This window comes from Pan paniscus, chromosome 11 (genome assembly GCF_029289425.2).
Source record: "Pan paniscus chromosome 11, NHGRI_mPanPan1-v2.0_pri, whole genome shotgun sequence".
NCBI classification, from domain to species: domain Eukaryota; kingdom Metazoa; phylum Chordata; class Mammalia; order Primates; family Hominidae; genus Pan; species Pan paniscus.
This window is the reverse complement of record NC_073260.2, coordinates 17,517,660-17,534,765: the sequence shown is the minus strand read 5'-3', so window position 1 is coordinate 17,534,765 and position 17,106 is coordinate 17,517,660. Positions and strand designations below refer to the sequence as shown.

The window sequence follows — 17,106 nt, the reverse complement described above, 5'->3', positions numbered from 1 at the left end:
TGGCTTTCTTGGTGGGATGGCACAAGATAACCCCTAGCTCCCCTGTGGCTCTGGAGTCAGGAGATCCACGTGACCTCCATCTGCTCCAACTCAACGGAGAGAAGGTGATGGGGGCGGGGGCACTGTGGCGGCCGGGAGAGAACCACGGTCATTTCCTTGGCGCAGCCATTTTATGTGAAGATTGAAGGAGAGAAAAATGTTCTTCTATTGAAACAAATAGGAATTGTGGCAAAAACAATACTATGTGTCCGCCAAATCCCATTTTATTTTTGTCTGCTTGGGTGCCCAGGAAGGGGGCACGTCCCATTGTCCCAGCACTTCTGTCGGGGTCATGGGACTGCGTTCTGGCCAAGGGCTTGTGGGAGGCGGTGGAGTCAGTCCCTCCCTGAACAACATCCCCTGAGGACCCCTCCTGTCCCCTCATCTTGCCAGAAGCAACTGGGAGGCGTGGTTGAGGAGAAAGACCAGAGCCTGTCTGCGAAGAGGCATCCTAAGAGCCAGCAGACCCACGTGAACCTTTGAATTCTCAAGAAATAAACCTCCGCTGTGTTAAGCCACGGAGCCCTGTGGGTTTATCTTTTCAGGGTAGCCTAACCTAGCCTGGCTAATATGCGGATGTCATATAGAGCAGAATGCAGTATTTACAGGACTTTTAAAGCTAAAACAAGTGGCTTCAAATAAATGGCTGCTTGTAGCTGGCCTCTCTGGGACATGCTCTCAGACTTCTGACCTGTCAATGTCTGGGGTCAATCTCCTCCCAGGACAGCTGGTGATGGATCCAGTGACCCACTGATGCCACCCCCCTGCTGGCTCTGGAAATAGCTCAAAGCAGGTTTATTTAAGTGGTGGGTGAGGAGCTGTGACGGTGGAAGTTCTTCAGTGGATCCCGTCATTCACCCTGGGTATCTGATGATTAGCGCCCAGTGACAGGTGAGCCCAGGGCCGGCCTCGGAGGCTTCCAACAACCGTTCTACCAGGGGCGAGAGAAGCCAGGCGATGGACTAGATGTCTGTGTCCCTCCCAAATTCATCTGATGAAATCCTAGCCCCATTTAGGGAGGTGGGGCTTTTGGGAAGTGAATAGGTGGTGAGGGCGGAGCCCTTGTGAATAGGAATAGTGCCCTGGGAAAAGAGACCCTAGAGAGCTCTGTCACTCTCTTCCTACTGTGTAAGGATACAACCGGTCTGCAAGGCTGGAAGAGAACCCTCACCAGGACCCAACCGTGCAGGGACTGTGATCTTGGACTCACAGGCTCCAGAACTGGGAGAAATAAAATTTCTGTTGTTTATCCACTGCCCAGTCTACAGTACTTCGTTATAGCAGCACAAATGGATTAAGACACCAAGCCAATCTCCGGAGGGGGTTCACAGCTCCTCCCTGGGCCCCAGTGTGAGCCAGCCCAGCACCCGAGCACCGGTGCCAGTATGACATACACTCCAGGGCAGGGCCGGGGGTCCCAGCTGGACTCAGGTGACCTTGGATGAGTTACTTCTCCTGGGCCCCCAGCTTTGTGAAAACCTGGATTTACCCTACAAGTAAAAAATTGGAAGTGATGATGGCATTTGAAGCTTTTTCCTTACATGCAGCCCCAATATATAAAACAGCTAGCTGAGGTGCTCTAAGGTTTCATGGGATCTAGCTTGAAAACCCCTGGGCCAGAGGCTCTCTTGGGTTCCCTTCTGTAGGTATTTGGCGAGGTGATGGGCTGAGGGTGGTGTTGGCTTCTGCCCCATCCCTCTGATCACACAGGGCAAAACAGGTTCCTTCACTGAAGAGGCCTTAATTCATATCCTAACTTGCTGGGTATTTGGGGCAAGACCCCTCCCCTCTCTGGGCTTCCCTTGCCTCATGCGTAATATTGAAAGGCAGGCGTCAGCAGCTGCGGATACAACCTTATTGTAAAGCCCATCACGTCAGAATGGGAAAGCCACAGTTGCCTGGGTTAAAGACAGAGGTGGGGTCTGAGCCCTGAGGGGATCCTGGGGGGCGGGCAGCAGTGTGAAAGGGCCCTTGTGGCCTCCACAGTCCCCACTCGATCCCCCAAAGACATACCTGGCCCAAGCCAGCCTTAAGCTCTCATGCTGCCCTAGCTGCCTCCCCTCCAGGCTGCAGGGCCTCGGGCAGGCAAACCCGGGGTTCTCCAGCAGAGAGTGGCACAACAGCTCTGCCACACTGCAGAGCCGTGACCTGTGACACAGGAGCCTGGGACGGAGGTGCTGGTACATCTGAGGAATGTGAGAATCTGAATGGGTCATCAAAAGGTGAACTGGGATCCAGAGGACCACAGGGGTTACCCGCGGGAACAGGGCCTGCCTAAGTGGCCTCCCTGGGCATCGGGGGCTGCGTGAAATGAACATTTTTCTGACGCCAATGGGTGAGGGGATTTCCAGGGAGCTGGGGTCTCACTTTATTTTTAACTTAAGGCCATCTGCTTTCCACTTGCCAAATATTCTTAAATATTCAGAGCAGATATATGCTGCTCCCCAAGGGTAGAAGGGGAGGAGGGTGTGATAGGAGGGGGCGGGAACTCCGTTCCCAGGGACAGAGCCACCAGCTGGACCAGCAGCCCCAGGAATCACCTCTTTGGTGCAAGATGAATGGTTTAGTTCTCTAGGGAGGCACCTGCCTCTGGCTTCCCCCGTGAGGGCGAAACATGCAATGCTCACCGGTCTAGCCCGAGCCGAGCACTGCGGCCCCTCTTGCACACAGGGAGCTGCAAGGGGGCCATCCTGTCTCCCAGGGCAGCCACAGAGTCTCTCACCAAACTCTAGGGACAGATCCCTCCCTCCATACGGGAAACTGTCCCCAGCAGATCAATGGTTGAAAGATTTTCCAAACCCCTCCCTCTACCTCCCCCAGGATCTCACAGTTTCCTTGAGGCAATATTTAGCTTCCCAGGCAAATACTAAGCTTTAAGGGAGAAAAAAAATTAAAAGGTGTTTTTTTCTCAACAACTGACCCCAAGTGAACAAGTGTTGTCCACCCCGGTGGATTTGCTGTCAAAAATTATGCAGAACAAACTGTCAATACTTCGCAGTCGTTTATACGATGAGCCTGTGTTTAGCAACACTCAGCTTCGTTTTATTATTGCGTTTTATGAAGTTACCAAGACAACTGAGGCCAAGTAACAGAACCTTGACTTTATGCGCCATGAAAATTTAATAAAGAATTTTGAAAGGCTTTTAAGAGGCAGGAGCTGCAGTCTCTTAAAGGCAGAGCTCAGCACAGAGCGGAGGGGGCTGGAGCACGTGGGGCCTCTCACCAGACCCCCAGGAGCCTCCGCTGTCAGGGGCGTGGAGGTGGGCAGACGTATTTCCTGGCATCCGTCTTGTTTCCGCACGTCGAGACCCTTCCTTTTCTCGACAGACATGTATTAAGACACTTCCCAGGTGCCAAGTCCCGCACCCGGTTCTTTACATACATTACGACGTGATCCCCACTATCTAGGCAAGGAGCAGGGATCAGAGAGGTAAAGTCACTGGCCCGTGGTCATTTAGGGAGAGCGCAACAGATAGAACAAAGTGCATATGAAGGTCTGACTGCAAAGCCCTCGCTTTTCCAGAACAGTTCACGGCCTCCTCTGGGATTCTCAGCCCTCGCTTTCCCCATTCTGATGCAACAGGTTCTGAAGGGAAAATATCCCTGCGGTCTGCGAGGGGCTTGGGGGAGCAGACAGTGTTCTGTGGCCCAAGACTGGGTCCTGGTTGGAATCTTAGCAAACACCTTCATGTTGGAGGACATGTTTCCCGTGAGCCTCTTGGTGAGCACAAGACACTACCGCAGGGCTGCAAAGAGCCCTCTCCACTCCGCTCTCTAAATAACACTCGGAAGCCAATCACCAGAAATGAGAAAAACATCGTAATTTTGCCATTTTCTACCAAAGCTCAACGGTGCTCAGTGTGTGTGTGCGCACGTGTGTGTGCGTGCGTGCGTGTGTGCATGCGTGTGCGTGTGTGCATGTGTGTGCATTGTGTACGTGTGTGCATGTGTGTGGTGTGTGTGCGCACCTGCGTGTGTGCATGTGTGCGTGTGTGCATGCGTGTGCATATGTGTGCATCGTGTGTGCGTGCGTGTGTGTGCATGCATGTGTGTGTGTGTGTGTATAAGCATTATGCTGCGTGGTTTTTCCAGTTATATAAAAATCAAGACTTTTGGCTACTAGAGATAAAGGTAAATGAAGACGTGGCCTATTCTGCAGAGCTCCTTCATCTCCAGGAACAGAAAAAAATTTAGACTTATTTTGTGAGGGAGAAATTCATATGCCATAGGGGAAAATTTCTCTCACATTCATCAAACCAAATGGGAGATTGGCAAAAATATCCATCAAGGTGAGGTGGATTTCAGGTTAATACACACGGTGGTGAATGATCCCTCCGTGCGAGGAGGACAGCGCTCTCAGCCATGGGGAATGCCAGCTCCCTGCCGGGAGAGCCATCATTTCTGAGCTTTCAGGGAAGATGCTCGTGTGCTGGCCATTGCAAGCCCAATTCTCAATTACAGGGCCAAGGAGTAGAGGACATTAGTCAAGAAATGGGAAAAAAATTAAGCTATTCTGGAGGGACACTCTGCCAATCACAAGGCACATTCCGGGTGTCAGAGGAGCAGCAGGAATCATTTCTCAGCCTACGAATGTCTTTAAACATCTGGGAATGAAGGGGAGGTGGGGGGTGGGGGGGAGGGCAGGAGGAGCTGACCAGTGTGGTTTCATCTGTCTTGATGGATAACATTATTCAAGAAAGAGCTTTTACCTTCATCCCTTCACACTTTGTAGGAAGCCAGTAGCCAGGCTGAAGATAACACTACATTTGAGCGGCGCCTTGGTTTACAAAACACTTTCACATTGATGACATTTTCTGTGATCTCGTCTTATGCTCCCAAAGATCAAGTGAGACAGGACTTGCCACTCTCACTAAGTGGCTGGGAGACCTGGAGCCCTTCCTGGGGTGCTCGGCAGGAGAACAGATCAGAGAGCCTCAAGCTAAGTCCCCAGAACTGAGTGGAGCAAACACCCAGCCTCTGCGGGACGTGGGTTTCCACACCTGCAAAATGGGATGTTTTGGGGAGTGCTGAGGCACCGTGCAGAACCGAGGAAGTGCCGAGGAAGGAGTGTGGGATCTGGAGCCAGCCGGGGGCCTCAGGTGGATCCTGGCTCTGCACTTCACCAGCACAAGACCTCGAGACCTTGGTCAGTCACTAAGCCTCCTGGAAGCCACTTCCCCGCCTGGGAAAACAGAGTGCCAGTGATCCTCATCCTTGGTGGGGTTGGATGGGTCTAGAAGTGCTTTGTAAACTGTGAAGGATTGAGCATGTGCTGATAAAATCATGCAGGAAAGGGCCTGGGGTCTAGAAAGGCATGGAACACCATTTCAAGTGTCTGGGCTCCTATCCTCCCACTCCATTCCCCTGACTACCTACATGCACATCCGGAGGACCTGCTGGGAACTCAACAACCCCACACAAACTCAGGGCAATGCAGAGTTGAAAGAAGGCTGGCTAGCTGGCTGGAGGGGTGTTGGTGAGGACTGTCCAGCCTGGCGTCCTGTCTGTGAGATTGAATGGGAGGGGGTGCCCATGGGTACGCAGCCCAGGCCTGGCCACAAAGGGCCATGGAGAGACACCTAGAGTCGGAGGAGCTATTATCTGTTTACGGACACAGGACAGCTGCTGTGTCCCAGGGAGCCAACAAGGCAGCCGGGAATGTAGAGGTGTTCAGCGGATCGGCTTGGCAAGGTTTAGAAATCTATGCTTCTTAAAGGCACCCGCAGGCAAAGTGGAGAGCAAGTGTGGTAACACTGTCTCCTCTCCCGGGGTCTGCTAAACGTTCCTCTTCACAGCAAGCACCTGCTGGCCCCTGCTCTGTGCCAACGTGGACCCAGCACATGCCTGACCCTGCAGGAACTCACAGCTGGGTGGGAACCAATGCTGTGGTCCCACAGTGCGCGCGACAAGACAGGAACTTTCCAGTTCTTGGAAGTAGTTGGAAGGAACCGCTCACTCTGTTTGGGGGATTGCAGCGGGGACACTGGAACTGAACCTTGAAAGTCTGTTTGCCACTGGGCAGAGGAAGGCCATTCCAGGCAGAGGGGCCAGCAAGACAAGGGTGGTGGGAAATAGCACAACCTCCTCCTGTCTCATGACAACAGATACAGTCCTGGGAGCAGGGGTCGGACAGGGGCTCAGGGAGGCTGCAGAGCCTGGTCCTGAGGTGCAGGGGTCAGGTGCGGGCCTTAGGATGGAAAAAGGAAGGGTGCCGATAAGGGCTGCTTTCAATAGGTGACTGGACGTCAGCTCTGTGGCTCTCCAAGTTCCTTCCAGACCTATGGAGATGGAGGGTAGGGTGGAGGGGTGAGAGGCAGGGAGGCAGTGGAAGCCTAGGCGAGAGACCGTGTCAGAGTTTGGGGGAGTGGACAGAGGCTGGGAGGAGAAGTAAGAGAAATCCAGGTGGTTTGTTTTAGGGATGGATGCTGCTGTCTCCTGGAGGCCCTGCCTCTGCCCACTGGGAGGGGTCTGTTGGGACCAGCACTTGCTAACAGCTGCACTGAATCTAGCAGGTCTTTATAAGTATAAGCACCTATTGCAGGCTCCATTTTGGCCAGGCCGTGAGGACAAAGCTCCTGCCCCTAACAACAGAAACGCTGAGACCGTCCCCCTAGGAGGTTGGAAGGAAGGGAGCAGGCAGTGTCAGCAAGGCAGGAACAAGGAGGCTGCCCCGGGGCACACCCAAAGAAAGGGTAGGTGGGCCCAGTTCTGTGGGTCTGTCCTGTTCTCTTGATGCTTCCCTCCCCAGATTGGTCCCACTAACTTGTCATACTTGGATGTGAACCCCCAAACTGAGCACAGGCTGAGCCTGATCTTCTTACCCGTTCATTCCAAGCCCCCGGAGTGCCCAGCTCTCCAGGAACTCAGCCAGCAGACTAGGGAGAGGACTGTGTGTGCATTGAGGGTGGGGAGAGACAGGCGGCAGTAGGAGCGGGAAGGGGCAAGAGAGGGGGAGGGAGAAGACGCTGGAGATGGATCCTGAGGGCGCTTGCAGGGATGGGGCTTATCCTGCAGCAAAGCACAGGGGCTGCCCAGCTATGTGTGCCGTGCCTCTGGGCCAGCCAGACTCCCGGCTCTGCTTCCTATCTTCTCGGAGGAAGGAACCATCTGCTTTTGCTATCGTTTCAATTACATCCAATAAAACGAGTGGCCGATTACCAAAGGGGTAAACACAGTGGGGCTTCTTATTAGGAATGGAGGAGGCGGGGTGAGTCAGTTATCACTCATTCTGACAATGGAGCAGCCTCGAAATACTTTCGGTTAAACTGAAAAGGGCCAATCTGTCAGGACTGGCCTCTCATAAAACCACAGCCTAATTTCCCTAACAATCAGCAGGGAGGCTCCGTGCCCTGCTGGTGGGTGGGGCTATCGGGGCCTTGTCTGCAGAGGAGGGGGCTGCTCCCGGGACAGAGGGGCCATGGTGGGCGGAGCAGCCCGCCTCCAGATGATGGCATGGGGTGGGAGAGGCCCTCACCAGGAGAGCTGATGTTTTCATATCACCCCCAAACAAGGTGGCTGGAATTCAACCTCTTGATTTTATTTTTCAAAATATTCAATGTGCTTGGTTGGTTTTAGACCTGAACATTGCGCTCCACTTTGGCAAGCGAGTACTTTCTGAAGACCAACTTCAAGAAATGGTGTCATGTGAGAGCTTTGTTAAGACTTCTGGTGGCGCCCAGCTGATGACAAGTGTGCCCAGACATGCTTACTCTGGTCTTTCTCTGGGAAATCCATTTGTTCTGCCAAAGGGGACTGGGAGAGCTGCATGGGGGCTTCAAACATTGTGTCTCACACTGGACCATTTAGGAGCCCTGACTGCCTTGTCCCATGCCACCAGACCATGACGGACCCCAGGCAGCCCCGAGCAGGGTAGCTGCAGGGTCTTTACTTGGAGCTGAATTCATGCTCACCCAGGGACAAGGAGCCAAAGACAGACACACCTGGACCAAGTCCTGACTACATGGCCTCCTGGGCCTTCCTTTCCTCATCTGAAAGGGGAGCAGCATTACAGACCTGCCCTACTACCTGGGGAACTGAGCCGATGACACCTCCACAGCGCCCCATGTAGAGAACACTCGACACACCTCAGGAGGCACATCCTGCCAGTGCCACCTTCCCACCTGTCCTGCCTTCTGCTTGGGAACATAAAGTGATTGCAGAAGTCTGCTGTCACTCACTGAACACCCCAGAGTGGGCTCTGCAGGGCTCAGTTCCACGGCCCCTCTCGGCTGCGGAAGGGCAGCGGCCTTTGGGCTCTGCTAGCAGCAGGGAAGGGGTGCTGTGCGGCAGCCACACTGTGGGGGAAACAGGTTTTCCTCTTTGAGAGGGTGAACTCCTGGCAGGAAGGAGCTCCAGGCAAGGATGAACAGAGCAGCCCCTGCTCTGAAATCGCTTGCCAACAATTGGAGACATCTTGGATTAACAATCTTGTCTTTGGGTTTAAAAATATCTGGGGAGGGCGGATTCAAGTATCTTGTTTCCACAGATGCTTTTGAGTACCTGTTATGAACCAGGTCAACTGCTCTTATCAGTTTGGGTCAGGAGTCAGGACAGGATGTTGGAAGGAAGGAGGAGAAAGCTGCAGGAGCTTGTTTGGGATGCACCTCTGCCTCCCAGGACCCTCCCTTGCCACGCACTATGAGCATTTTCTGAGTCCTACAGTGCACCACACCAGGCACAGTACTAGCACCTCAAATACTTTCCTCCACCTCGCTTGGAGCACGATGACTGACTCTTCCCAGGTTCCTCAGCATCCTTTAAAGGGATCCTCCAGGAAAGGGCCACATTAACCCCAAATCCAACCACACTCTGGAGAGCTTGGCTTTGCCAGGTCCTGCCTGCCTGTCTTCAATAGGCCCTGGACCTTGGCATGTCCAAGGCTGTTTCCAAAATGCCACCTTCTGCTGCCTGTGAGGCGTTTCCTCCGAGAGGGGGGCTACCTGGGGATACAGATGGAGACAAGGAAAGGGTCTCATGGAAGACAGCGTGAGCTCCCCTGACCCTGGCACCAGGTCCGACATACACTACTCCTCTTGCTCTGGTTCTTATCCATGTCTGATTTCCTTCCCTCACCCAGGGCTCCCAGCACAGTGCTGGGCATGCAGGGACCCCTGGCAGTGCTTGTTGTGGACACGCTGGCCACATGACCAGCACCCCACCTATGCAGGGGTCCACTCAGACCATCTGGTCAGGGAGGCTAAAGATGGGATTCCTGCTTTGGGGTCACAGTCAAACAAAATCAAACAAAATGATCTCTGAGGCTCCTGCCAGCTCTGAGGCTCCAGAAGTCTTAGTTACTTCTTAATTAATTATTTCTTAATTAATAACAAACCAAATATTGCAGCAACAGGCAAGCTAATGAACTAAATGAGGTTAATCTGTTCACTACACCCATGTAGCACATGACTGGGATGGGAGATTCGCAGACGCCTCCTTGATATTTCCACTTGTTCTCTTGGAATGGGTGGCAGGAAGTAAACACGATGTTCTCAGGCTTTTCCCGGTGGGCACGTGGAGGCCCCGGCAGCAGATCCTAACACTCGGCTTCCTCTCCACAGCTCTGGGCCTTGGGATCGATTGTGTCCTGTGCCCCAAATACAACAGATTTGCCCCAGTTGGTGCTTCCTGTGAGCCCAGAATAGAAGGTGCCATCTGTCACGTTTTAGATGTCATATGTCCAATGACTGATGACTCAAAAACAGGGTGTATCACCAGGAGGTGCGAGGAGGAAGGCAGGTGAGAACCAGCCAGCCTGGTGAAGCACAGCTCAGCCGCACACAGAGACAGTTCGTGGGGACCTTAGCTGGGCCCCTCGGCAGCCTGCCTGCCATTCCTCTGCAGGCAGAATGCCTGGGGCGCTCCAGCCCTGAAAGCTGCTCTCATCTTCCGTCTTCCAGGAGGACAGAGTGGCCCTCAGGACAGGGTATGTCTGGGATGGGAGAGCTTATTGGCGCAGCTGGTGCGGGGTGGGGGGTTGTCCCCTGCTGGCTGGGCCGAGGGGGAGGGCTCCTGGGGAGGGCCACGGTGTGGGGGCCGGCCCCCCGACGGGATGCCCCGGCCACACACCAGGCGTTTTTCATCCAGCAGGGACAGGTGGTACTCGCAAAGGTCAATCAGTGAGGCCACCTGCTCATGAAGTGGCAGCATCTTGAACTTCCTCTGAGCCAGGAAAAAGAAAGCTTCTACGAAGGCCTGCAGACACATCCCTGTGAACAAAGAGACTGGATGAGGGGGGGCACACAGCTGCCCTACGCTGCCCTGGGAAGGCCCATCTCCAGCCACAAGGATGTCAGCAAGAGCTAGCCCCGCTCCCCACCACCATCTCCATTCCAGAAACTCCTAACAGGGCTAACTCACTCACAGAGTGCCCACTGTGCCCACCAGGCACTAGCTGAGCATTTTATGGCCATGTGCAGACCAAATCCCTCACACAGACCTGTGAAGGAAGTTCGGTTAACCCTATTTTGCAGATGAGGAAGTTGAGTCTCAGAGACACGGAGAGACCTGGGGAAAGTTATATAAGATTTAAATCCAGCTCAAAGCCTTGTAAAATGTCCACAATGAAATGCCCCCATTAAAACCTAGCTCCTGGCCGGGCGCAGTGGCTCATGCCTATAATCCTAGCATTTTGGGAGGCCGAGGTGCGTGGATCACTTGAGGTCAGGAGTTCGAGACCAGCCTGGCCAACATGGAGAAACCTCATCTCTACTAAAAGTACAAAAATTAACTGGGCGTGGTGGCATATGCCTGTAATCCCAGTTACTCAGGAGGCTAAGGCAGGAGAATCATTTGAACCTGGGAGGCAGAGGTTGCAGTGAGCTGAGATCGTGTCACTGTACTCCAGCCTGGGTGACAGAGTGAGACTCCATCTCAGAAAACAAAAACAAAAAAACCCAGCTTCTTAACTTTTATAATCAGGGAACAAGGTTATGAAGATATGAAGATAAACCCGGTTTGACGGCAAAGTTCTATCTGATAACAGAGATGCTGGTTACATGGGTGTGTGCATTTGTCAAAACTCAAATTGTGCCTTAAGGCTCATGCATTTTGCTGTCTGTAAATTTTACCCCCCAAAGTAAAATAAACCCAACTGTCATTTCTCTGGCCCAAACTATATTCTGGAAAGAATAAATAGTCATCCCTACAACACCCCTGGAATGCTCTTCCCTGGTTTTGTCTTATAAGCGTCTACTTATCTTTGGGACCTGACCTCAAAATCACTGACTCAGTAAAACCTTCCCTGATCCCCAGATTAGATCCGGCCCCTAGTACAGGATTCCTGCACTTCTCTTTGCAGCACCGGCTGCGGCTTGCTCTGTGTCTGTCTGTTTGTGTGGTCTCCATCCTCCTCTCTGGACTGTGCGCTTCCCGTGCTGCCCAGAGGTGCTCAGTATAGATGAATGAGTGAATGAATGAATGGGTGCATTGACGCTAGGTGCTTTACCAACAGTGCCACTAATTCTCACAATACCTTTATGAGGTAAATATTATTATGCCCCATCTTACAGATTAAGAAACTGATGGCAGGGTGCGGTGGCTCACACCTGTAATCCTAGCACTTTGGGAGGCCGAGGTGGGCGGATCACGAGGTCAGGAGATGGAGACCATCCTGGCCAATGTGGTGAAACCTTGTCTCTACTAAAAATACCAAAACTAGCTGGGTATGGTGGTGCATGCCTGTAATCCCAGCTACTCAGGAGGCTGAGGCAGGGGAAACGCTTGAACCAGGAAGTCGGAGGTTGCAGTGAGCCAAGATCGCGCCACTGCACTCCAGCCTGGCGACAGACAGAGCGAGACTCCATCTCAAAAAAAAAAAAAAAAAAAAAAAAAGAAACTGATAGAGAGGTTAAGTAACCTCCCTAAGGCCACACAGCCAGGGAAGAGTGGCCTGGAAATTCAAACTGACTCCCAAGTTTTTTAACTAAGTTGTTAAAAACTTAGTTAAAAGTTTCAACTGCCTGAAAGGGTCTGAGTCTTCCCAATGTCCAAGTAAAACTGGAACCCGGGGATCTAAACCTATAGGAGTCCCTGGGCTCTTTGGGAAAAGTGACAGTAAGGTTGGACTGAACACCACGTGGCATTTTAGATTAGGCTGGTGTCAACTCTGAAATCCACATCTTCCTGGTGACTGTGCATTATTTACCTGCTTCTGGCACTGGGGGCAGAAGCCTGGCCTAGGGTTTGTAGATCCCAGGTTACATACAGACCCTGGGATCCCAGAGCTATTTTTGCCTTGGGAACTTGAGCTGGGCAAAGAAATTGTGTTTTGCCTCCCTTATAGTCCATCAAAGCTCTTGGCCTTGGGTTCTTTTGACTGCAAACATCCTACAAGGGCGCTGTTCTGTTTGATCCTGATATGAGGAGCTGATAAAATGGGTTTTACACCAGGGTTACTTTTAATGTAAACAGCGGCCTGGGATGGTCAAAGACACAGGGGAGTAGGAGCCTTGGTCTGACTCAAGAGACAGATGTTTCCTAATCACCAGCTCTGGGCCAGGCCTCTCATAGGGTGGGCGTGTGCCCGTGCAAGTATGTGCATCTGTGTGTGTGTGTGAAATGGTCGGGTGGGAGGGTCAGATACACACAGAGTGAGAAGATTAGGATCTAAGGCCCGAGAAACCCAGTCCAGTCCCCTACTTCCCAATGGTGTGATCTAAACAGCGCCACTCAAAGTGTGGCCGGCTGACAGTGCCAAGCCCATGAACTGTGTGTCCCTGGTCCCTGACAAGATAAGGCGCTTGGGCCAGAATGTTAATCATGGTCCTCATCAATCACATTGTTTAGTGCTGTTGACAGTACTTAGTATAATAGCACGTCTTCCTCTATAAAGGAAGCAGCGTGCTGTCTACATTCTGGCTCAGGCGTCTTGTCCAGGACTGTGACAATCTGTGGGTTGCAACTTTGAGTAACTCTGCTCTGCAAAGCCCTTCCCAGCTGTAATGCACACTCCAATCACCAGCTTGTTCAAATGCGAATCCTGGGGTGGGGCCCAAGGCACTGAATTTCTAGCAAGCTTCCTGGTGGTGCTGATGCCACACTTTGAATGGCAAGGATCTAGCCACTCACTGCACCTCTTTACTCAACAAATGTCAGTTTCATTCCCTTAGTTGATGGTAGAATGTGATTAGAGCTATATGCATAGAAAACATACAATGAGGGCCAATTTGGAAAAAAAAAAAAGCACGGCAACATCATCTAGAAGACATTCTAAAACGAGAAGTGGGATCTCACTGTGCTGCCTTGGCTTTCTTTCTGCTTGTCTGCATTTTGTGATTTTCTACAGTAAACATGGATGCAATTTAAACATCTGCAGTGGGAAATTCTGGTGTGTGGAAAGAGATGATGTAGGGGGAGATGCTTTTAATTATGAACCCCTCACTACTATTTGAATTGGAAGTCAAGCACATGTATTACTTTGAAAAAAAATACAATGCAAACTTTTTGCACATATATTCTACTTTTTATCAAAGTAGAATATTATATATATATATAAAACCAGTAACATATATATATATATATATATACACACACACACACACACATATATATGGGTTATATATATGGGTAAAACCCATATATATATGAGTGTGTGGGTGTATATATATATGGGTTTATATATATGGGTTATATATATGGTAAAACCCATATATATATGAGTGTGTGGGTGTATATATATATGGGTTTATATATGGGTTATATATATGGTAAAACCCATATATATATGAGTGTGTGGGTATATATATATATATATATGGGTTTATATATATGGGTTATATATATGAGTTTTATATATATATGGGTAAAACCATATATATATATATATGTATATGGTTTTATACCAGGGTTACTTTTGGCAGGGCTGGGATTTGAACCCAATCCTCATGCACTGCTGCTTCTGCACCTTATTCCCAGAAACCCTCTGGAGCATCCCTGCCAAGGGTGCCTGAGGATGGAAACGGTAGAACCTGCAGGAAACACTGAACCCAGCACCTTGAAGGATCTAGGGGTTGGGGGCATCGGTGGAGGCTTTTGGCAAAGTGGGCATGACAGTGGGGCCTTGCAGAATGAGGAGGGCTTGGATGGGCAGAGATGTGCTGGGGGTGGTCGGCTGGGCTGAGAGCAGGGACCTGTGGGGCAGGGAGGCAGGGTGGATGGCCCGGGGGCCTGCCACGGCCAGGCTGGGGAAGAGCCAAAGGGACTAAACCCAGAGAGCACCGGTGGTCACTGTGGGGCTGGGGTCAATGTCAGATGAAGCCATTGGGAGCCCCCAGAGAACACCGGTGGTCACTATGGGGCTGGGGTCAATGTCAGATGAAGCCATTGGGAGCCCCCAGAGAGCACCGGTGGTCACTGTGGGGCTGGGGTCAATGTCAGATGAAGCCATTGGGAGCCCCCAGAGAGCACCGGTGGTCACTGTGGGGCTGGGGTCAATGTCAGATGAAGCCATTGGGAGCCCCCAGAGAGCACCGGTGGTCACTGTGGGGCTGGGGTCAATGTCAGATGAAGCCATTGGGAGCCCCCAGAGAGCACCGGTGGTCACTGTGGGGCTGGGGTCAATGTCAGATGAAGCCATTGGGAGCCCCCAGAGAGCACCGGTGGTCACTGTGGGGCTGGGGTCAATGTCAGATGAAGCCATTGGGAGCCCCCAGAGAGCACCGGTGGTCACTATGGGGCTGGGGTCAATGTCAGATGAAGCCACTGGGAGCCCCTGCAGGTGCTGGGCAAGGCCCGCGTGATCCGAGTCCCATGGGTTTGGACCCATAACAGTCTGATCACATTTTCTAGTCTGATGATTTCTAACCATCTTTTTTATAGTGATAGAAACTGTGAGGGTTTTTTTTTTCTTCTCTTGTTTTATTTCTTAAGTGAAATCTTCCGAGGGAGTCCAGTATGCCAGACAGGTAAAGGGACCCTTCTCCCCTCTCTAAGTCAGGTGAATGGTGGCTTACAGGCCTGCCACACAGCCCCTCATCCCTTGTGAAGATTGTGGATCTTCACAAGCAGCACAATCACCGTCACCCTGAGGCCCTTGAACCCTTTCTAGCATTTGCATTTTGCCGAAGGGTGGGGACGGGAAGTACCTGAGGCCCCCAAGTCACACTCAGCAACTGACAGGAACAGGGCTCGACCCCAGCTCTGGGACTGGAGCCCAGGGTACCCTCAAACCACATCTCCCCCTCCAAAAAGAAACTGAACGCAAAATCAAACCAATCACTTCTCTGGCCATGGGCTGTCTCCACTGACAGACGGTCCTGTTGAATGCGTGCCAGTGAGTGTGGGGGGACGCAGGGATGCCCCAAACTGCACGCCATGAGCATATGGGCCTCTGGTCCCACAATGGCCCATTCTAATAGCCCTTTGAGTTTGACTAGATATTGGCTTTAATCCTCAATTCATCAAGATGGCCCAGGAAACGGTGGTCAGACCCAAGCCAATATTCACTGAGCTTCAGAGAACGTAACCTTTTGAAGGTTTCAAGGGGGTGGGGATTGGGGGGGGAGGAGGAGTCAGCGCACTCAGATGATTCAAGTTACGCTGCAGGAGCAGGGCTGCTGGGGTTCCCCCTGAGAGTCAAGCTCAGGCTCTGGACTGTCCCCTCTGGCTGCAGTTTCCAGCCTTTTCCAGAGCCTCCACAATGGTTGACGTTCTACCAGGCAGAACTGGGGCTTTCGCCTTCCTTATTTTTTATTTATTATAACATATAATGAGAGTCTTAGCAGAAAGTGCCATGGAGCCCATGCATGGCCTTCCCTCCAGCACTTACATGTTCTTGCGGAATGACCTTCCACCCTTACTCTTTGTCCACAGAAAGATGTATTGTCACTTAGTGATAATACATATTGAACTTTTTTTTTTTTTTGAGATGGAGTTTCGCTCTGTTGCCCAGGCTGGAGGACAGTGGTGAGATCTCGGCTCATTGCAACCTCCACCTCCCAGGTTCAAGCGATTCTCCTGCCTCAGCCTCCTGAGTAGCTGGGATTACAGGCATGCACCACTATACCTGGCTAATTTTTTGTATTTTTAGTAGAGATGGGGGTTTCGCCTTCTTGGCCACGCTGGTCTTAAACTCCTGACCTCAACTGATCCGCCCACCTTGGCCTCCCAAAGTGCTGGTATTACAGGCATGAGCCACCATGGCTGGCCACACGGAACTTCATTTTGCTTAAAATTATATCATTAACATTTTTGTATGTTGCTATACAGCCTTCATAACCATTATTTTAATGGTTGCATAACTGTCCATCAAATTTTTGCCTTCTATGCCATTTCACCACCCCGTCCCTGTTGAACACAAAGACTATTTACATTTGCTCACTATTGTTGAGAATATTATAATCAACACTTGGTATTTCATTGTTTTTATTTATGATTCATTTATTCTCTTACAATAAAACCCTTGGGACCTGGGTGGTTGTTTTTGTTTTTAATAAATGTAAGGTTAGTTTAGTAATTGACTTCATGTTAAAAATACCTAAAACCTTACAGAGGCTGGGTGAGATGGCTTAACCCTGTAATCCCAGCACATTGGGAGGCTGAGGCAGGAGGATGGCTTGAGCCCAGGAATTTGAGGCTGAAGTGAGCCATGATCACACCACAGCACTCCCGCCTGGGCAACAGACGAGACCCTGTATTTTTTTTTTTTTTTTTTTGAGACGGAGTCTCACTCTGTCACCCAGGCTGGAGTGCAGTGGCATGATCTTGGCTCAACCTCTGCCTCTTGGGTTCAAGCAATTCTCCTGCCTCAGCCTCCCTAGTAGCTGGGATTACAGGTGCCCACCACCGTGCCCAGCTAATTTTTTTGTATTTTAGTAGAGATGGGGTTTCACCACCTTGGCCAGGCTGGTCTCAAACTCCTGACCTAAAGCAATCCACCCACCTCAGCCTCCCAAAGTGCTGGGATTACAAGCGTGAGCCACCGTGCCCAGCCAAGACCCTGTCTTCTAAAAAATTTTTAAGAAGAAAATCTCATAGAGTGCCCAAATGGACAAAGCACATGAATGGGCAATTCACATATATCGGCAAATAAGAGAGAAGACATCCGGCCCCATCCAAGCCACAGGGGCTATT

General features: G+C 51.3%; 1 protein-coding gene across 6 annotated transcripts in view; it reads right to left on the bottom strand.

Annotated features, from left to right (window-relative positions):
- Positions 1-3,065: 3,065 nt before the first annotated feature.
- TTLL11 (tubulin tyrosine ligase like 11) overlaps positions 3,066-17,106 on the bottom strand; it is a 279,224-nt gene continuing 265,183 nt past the window's right edge. For 5 of the 6 annotated variants that reach the window (XM_003833114.5, XM_055117668.2, XM_055117671.2 and 2 more), the window contains one exon: positions 3,066-10,244. In XM_003833114.5, coding sequence (XP_003833162.2) covers positions 9,952-10,244 — 293 coding nt within the window. In that variant the 3' untranslated portion in view covers positions 3,066-9,951. The remainder of the gene's footprint in view (positions 10,245-17,106) is intronic. The other variant, XM_014346269.4, reaches the window with a different exon arrangement.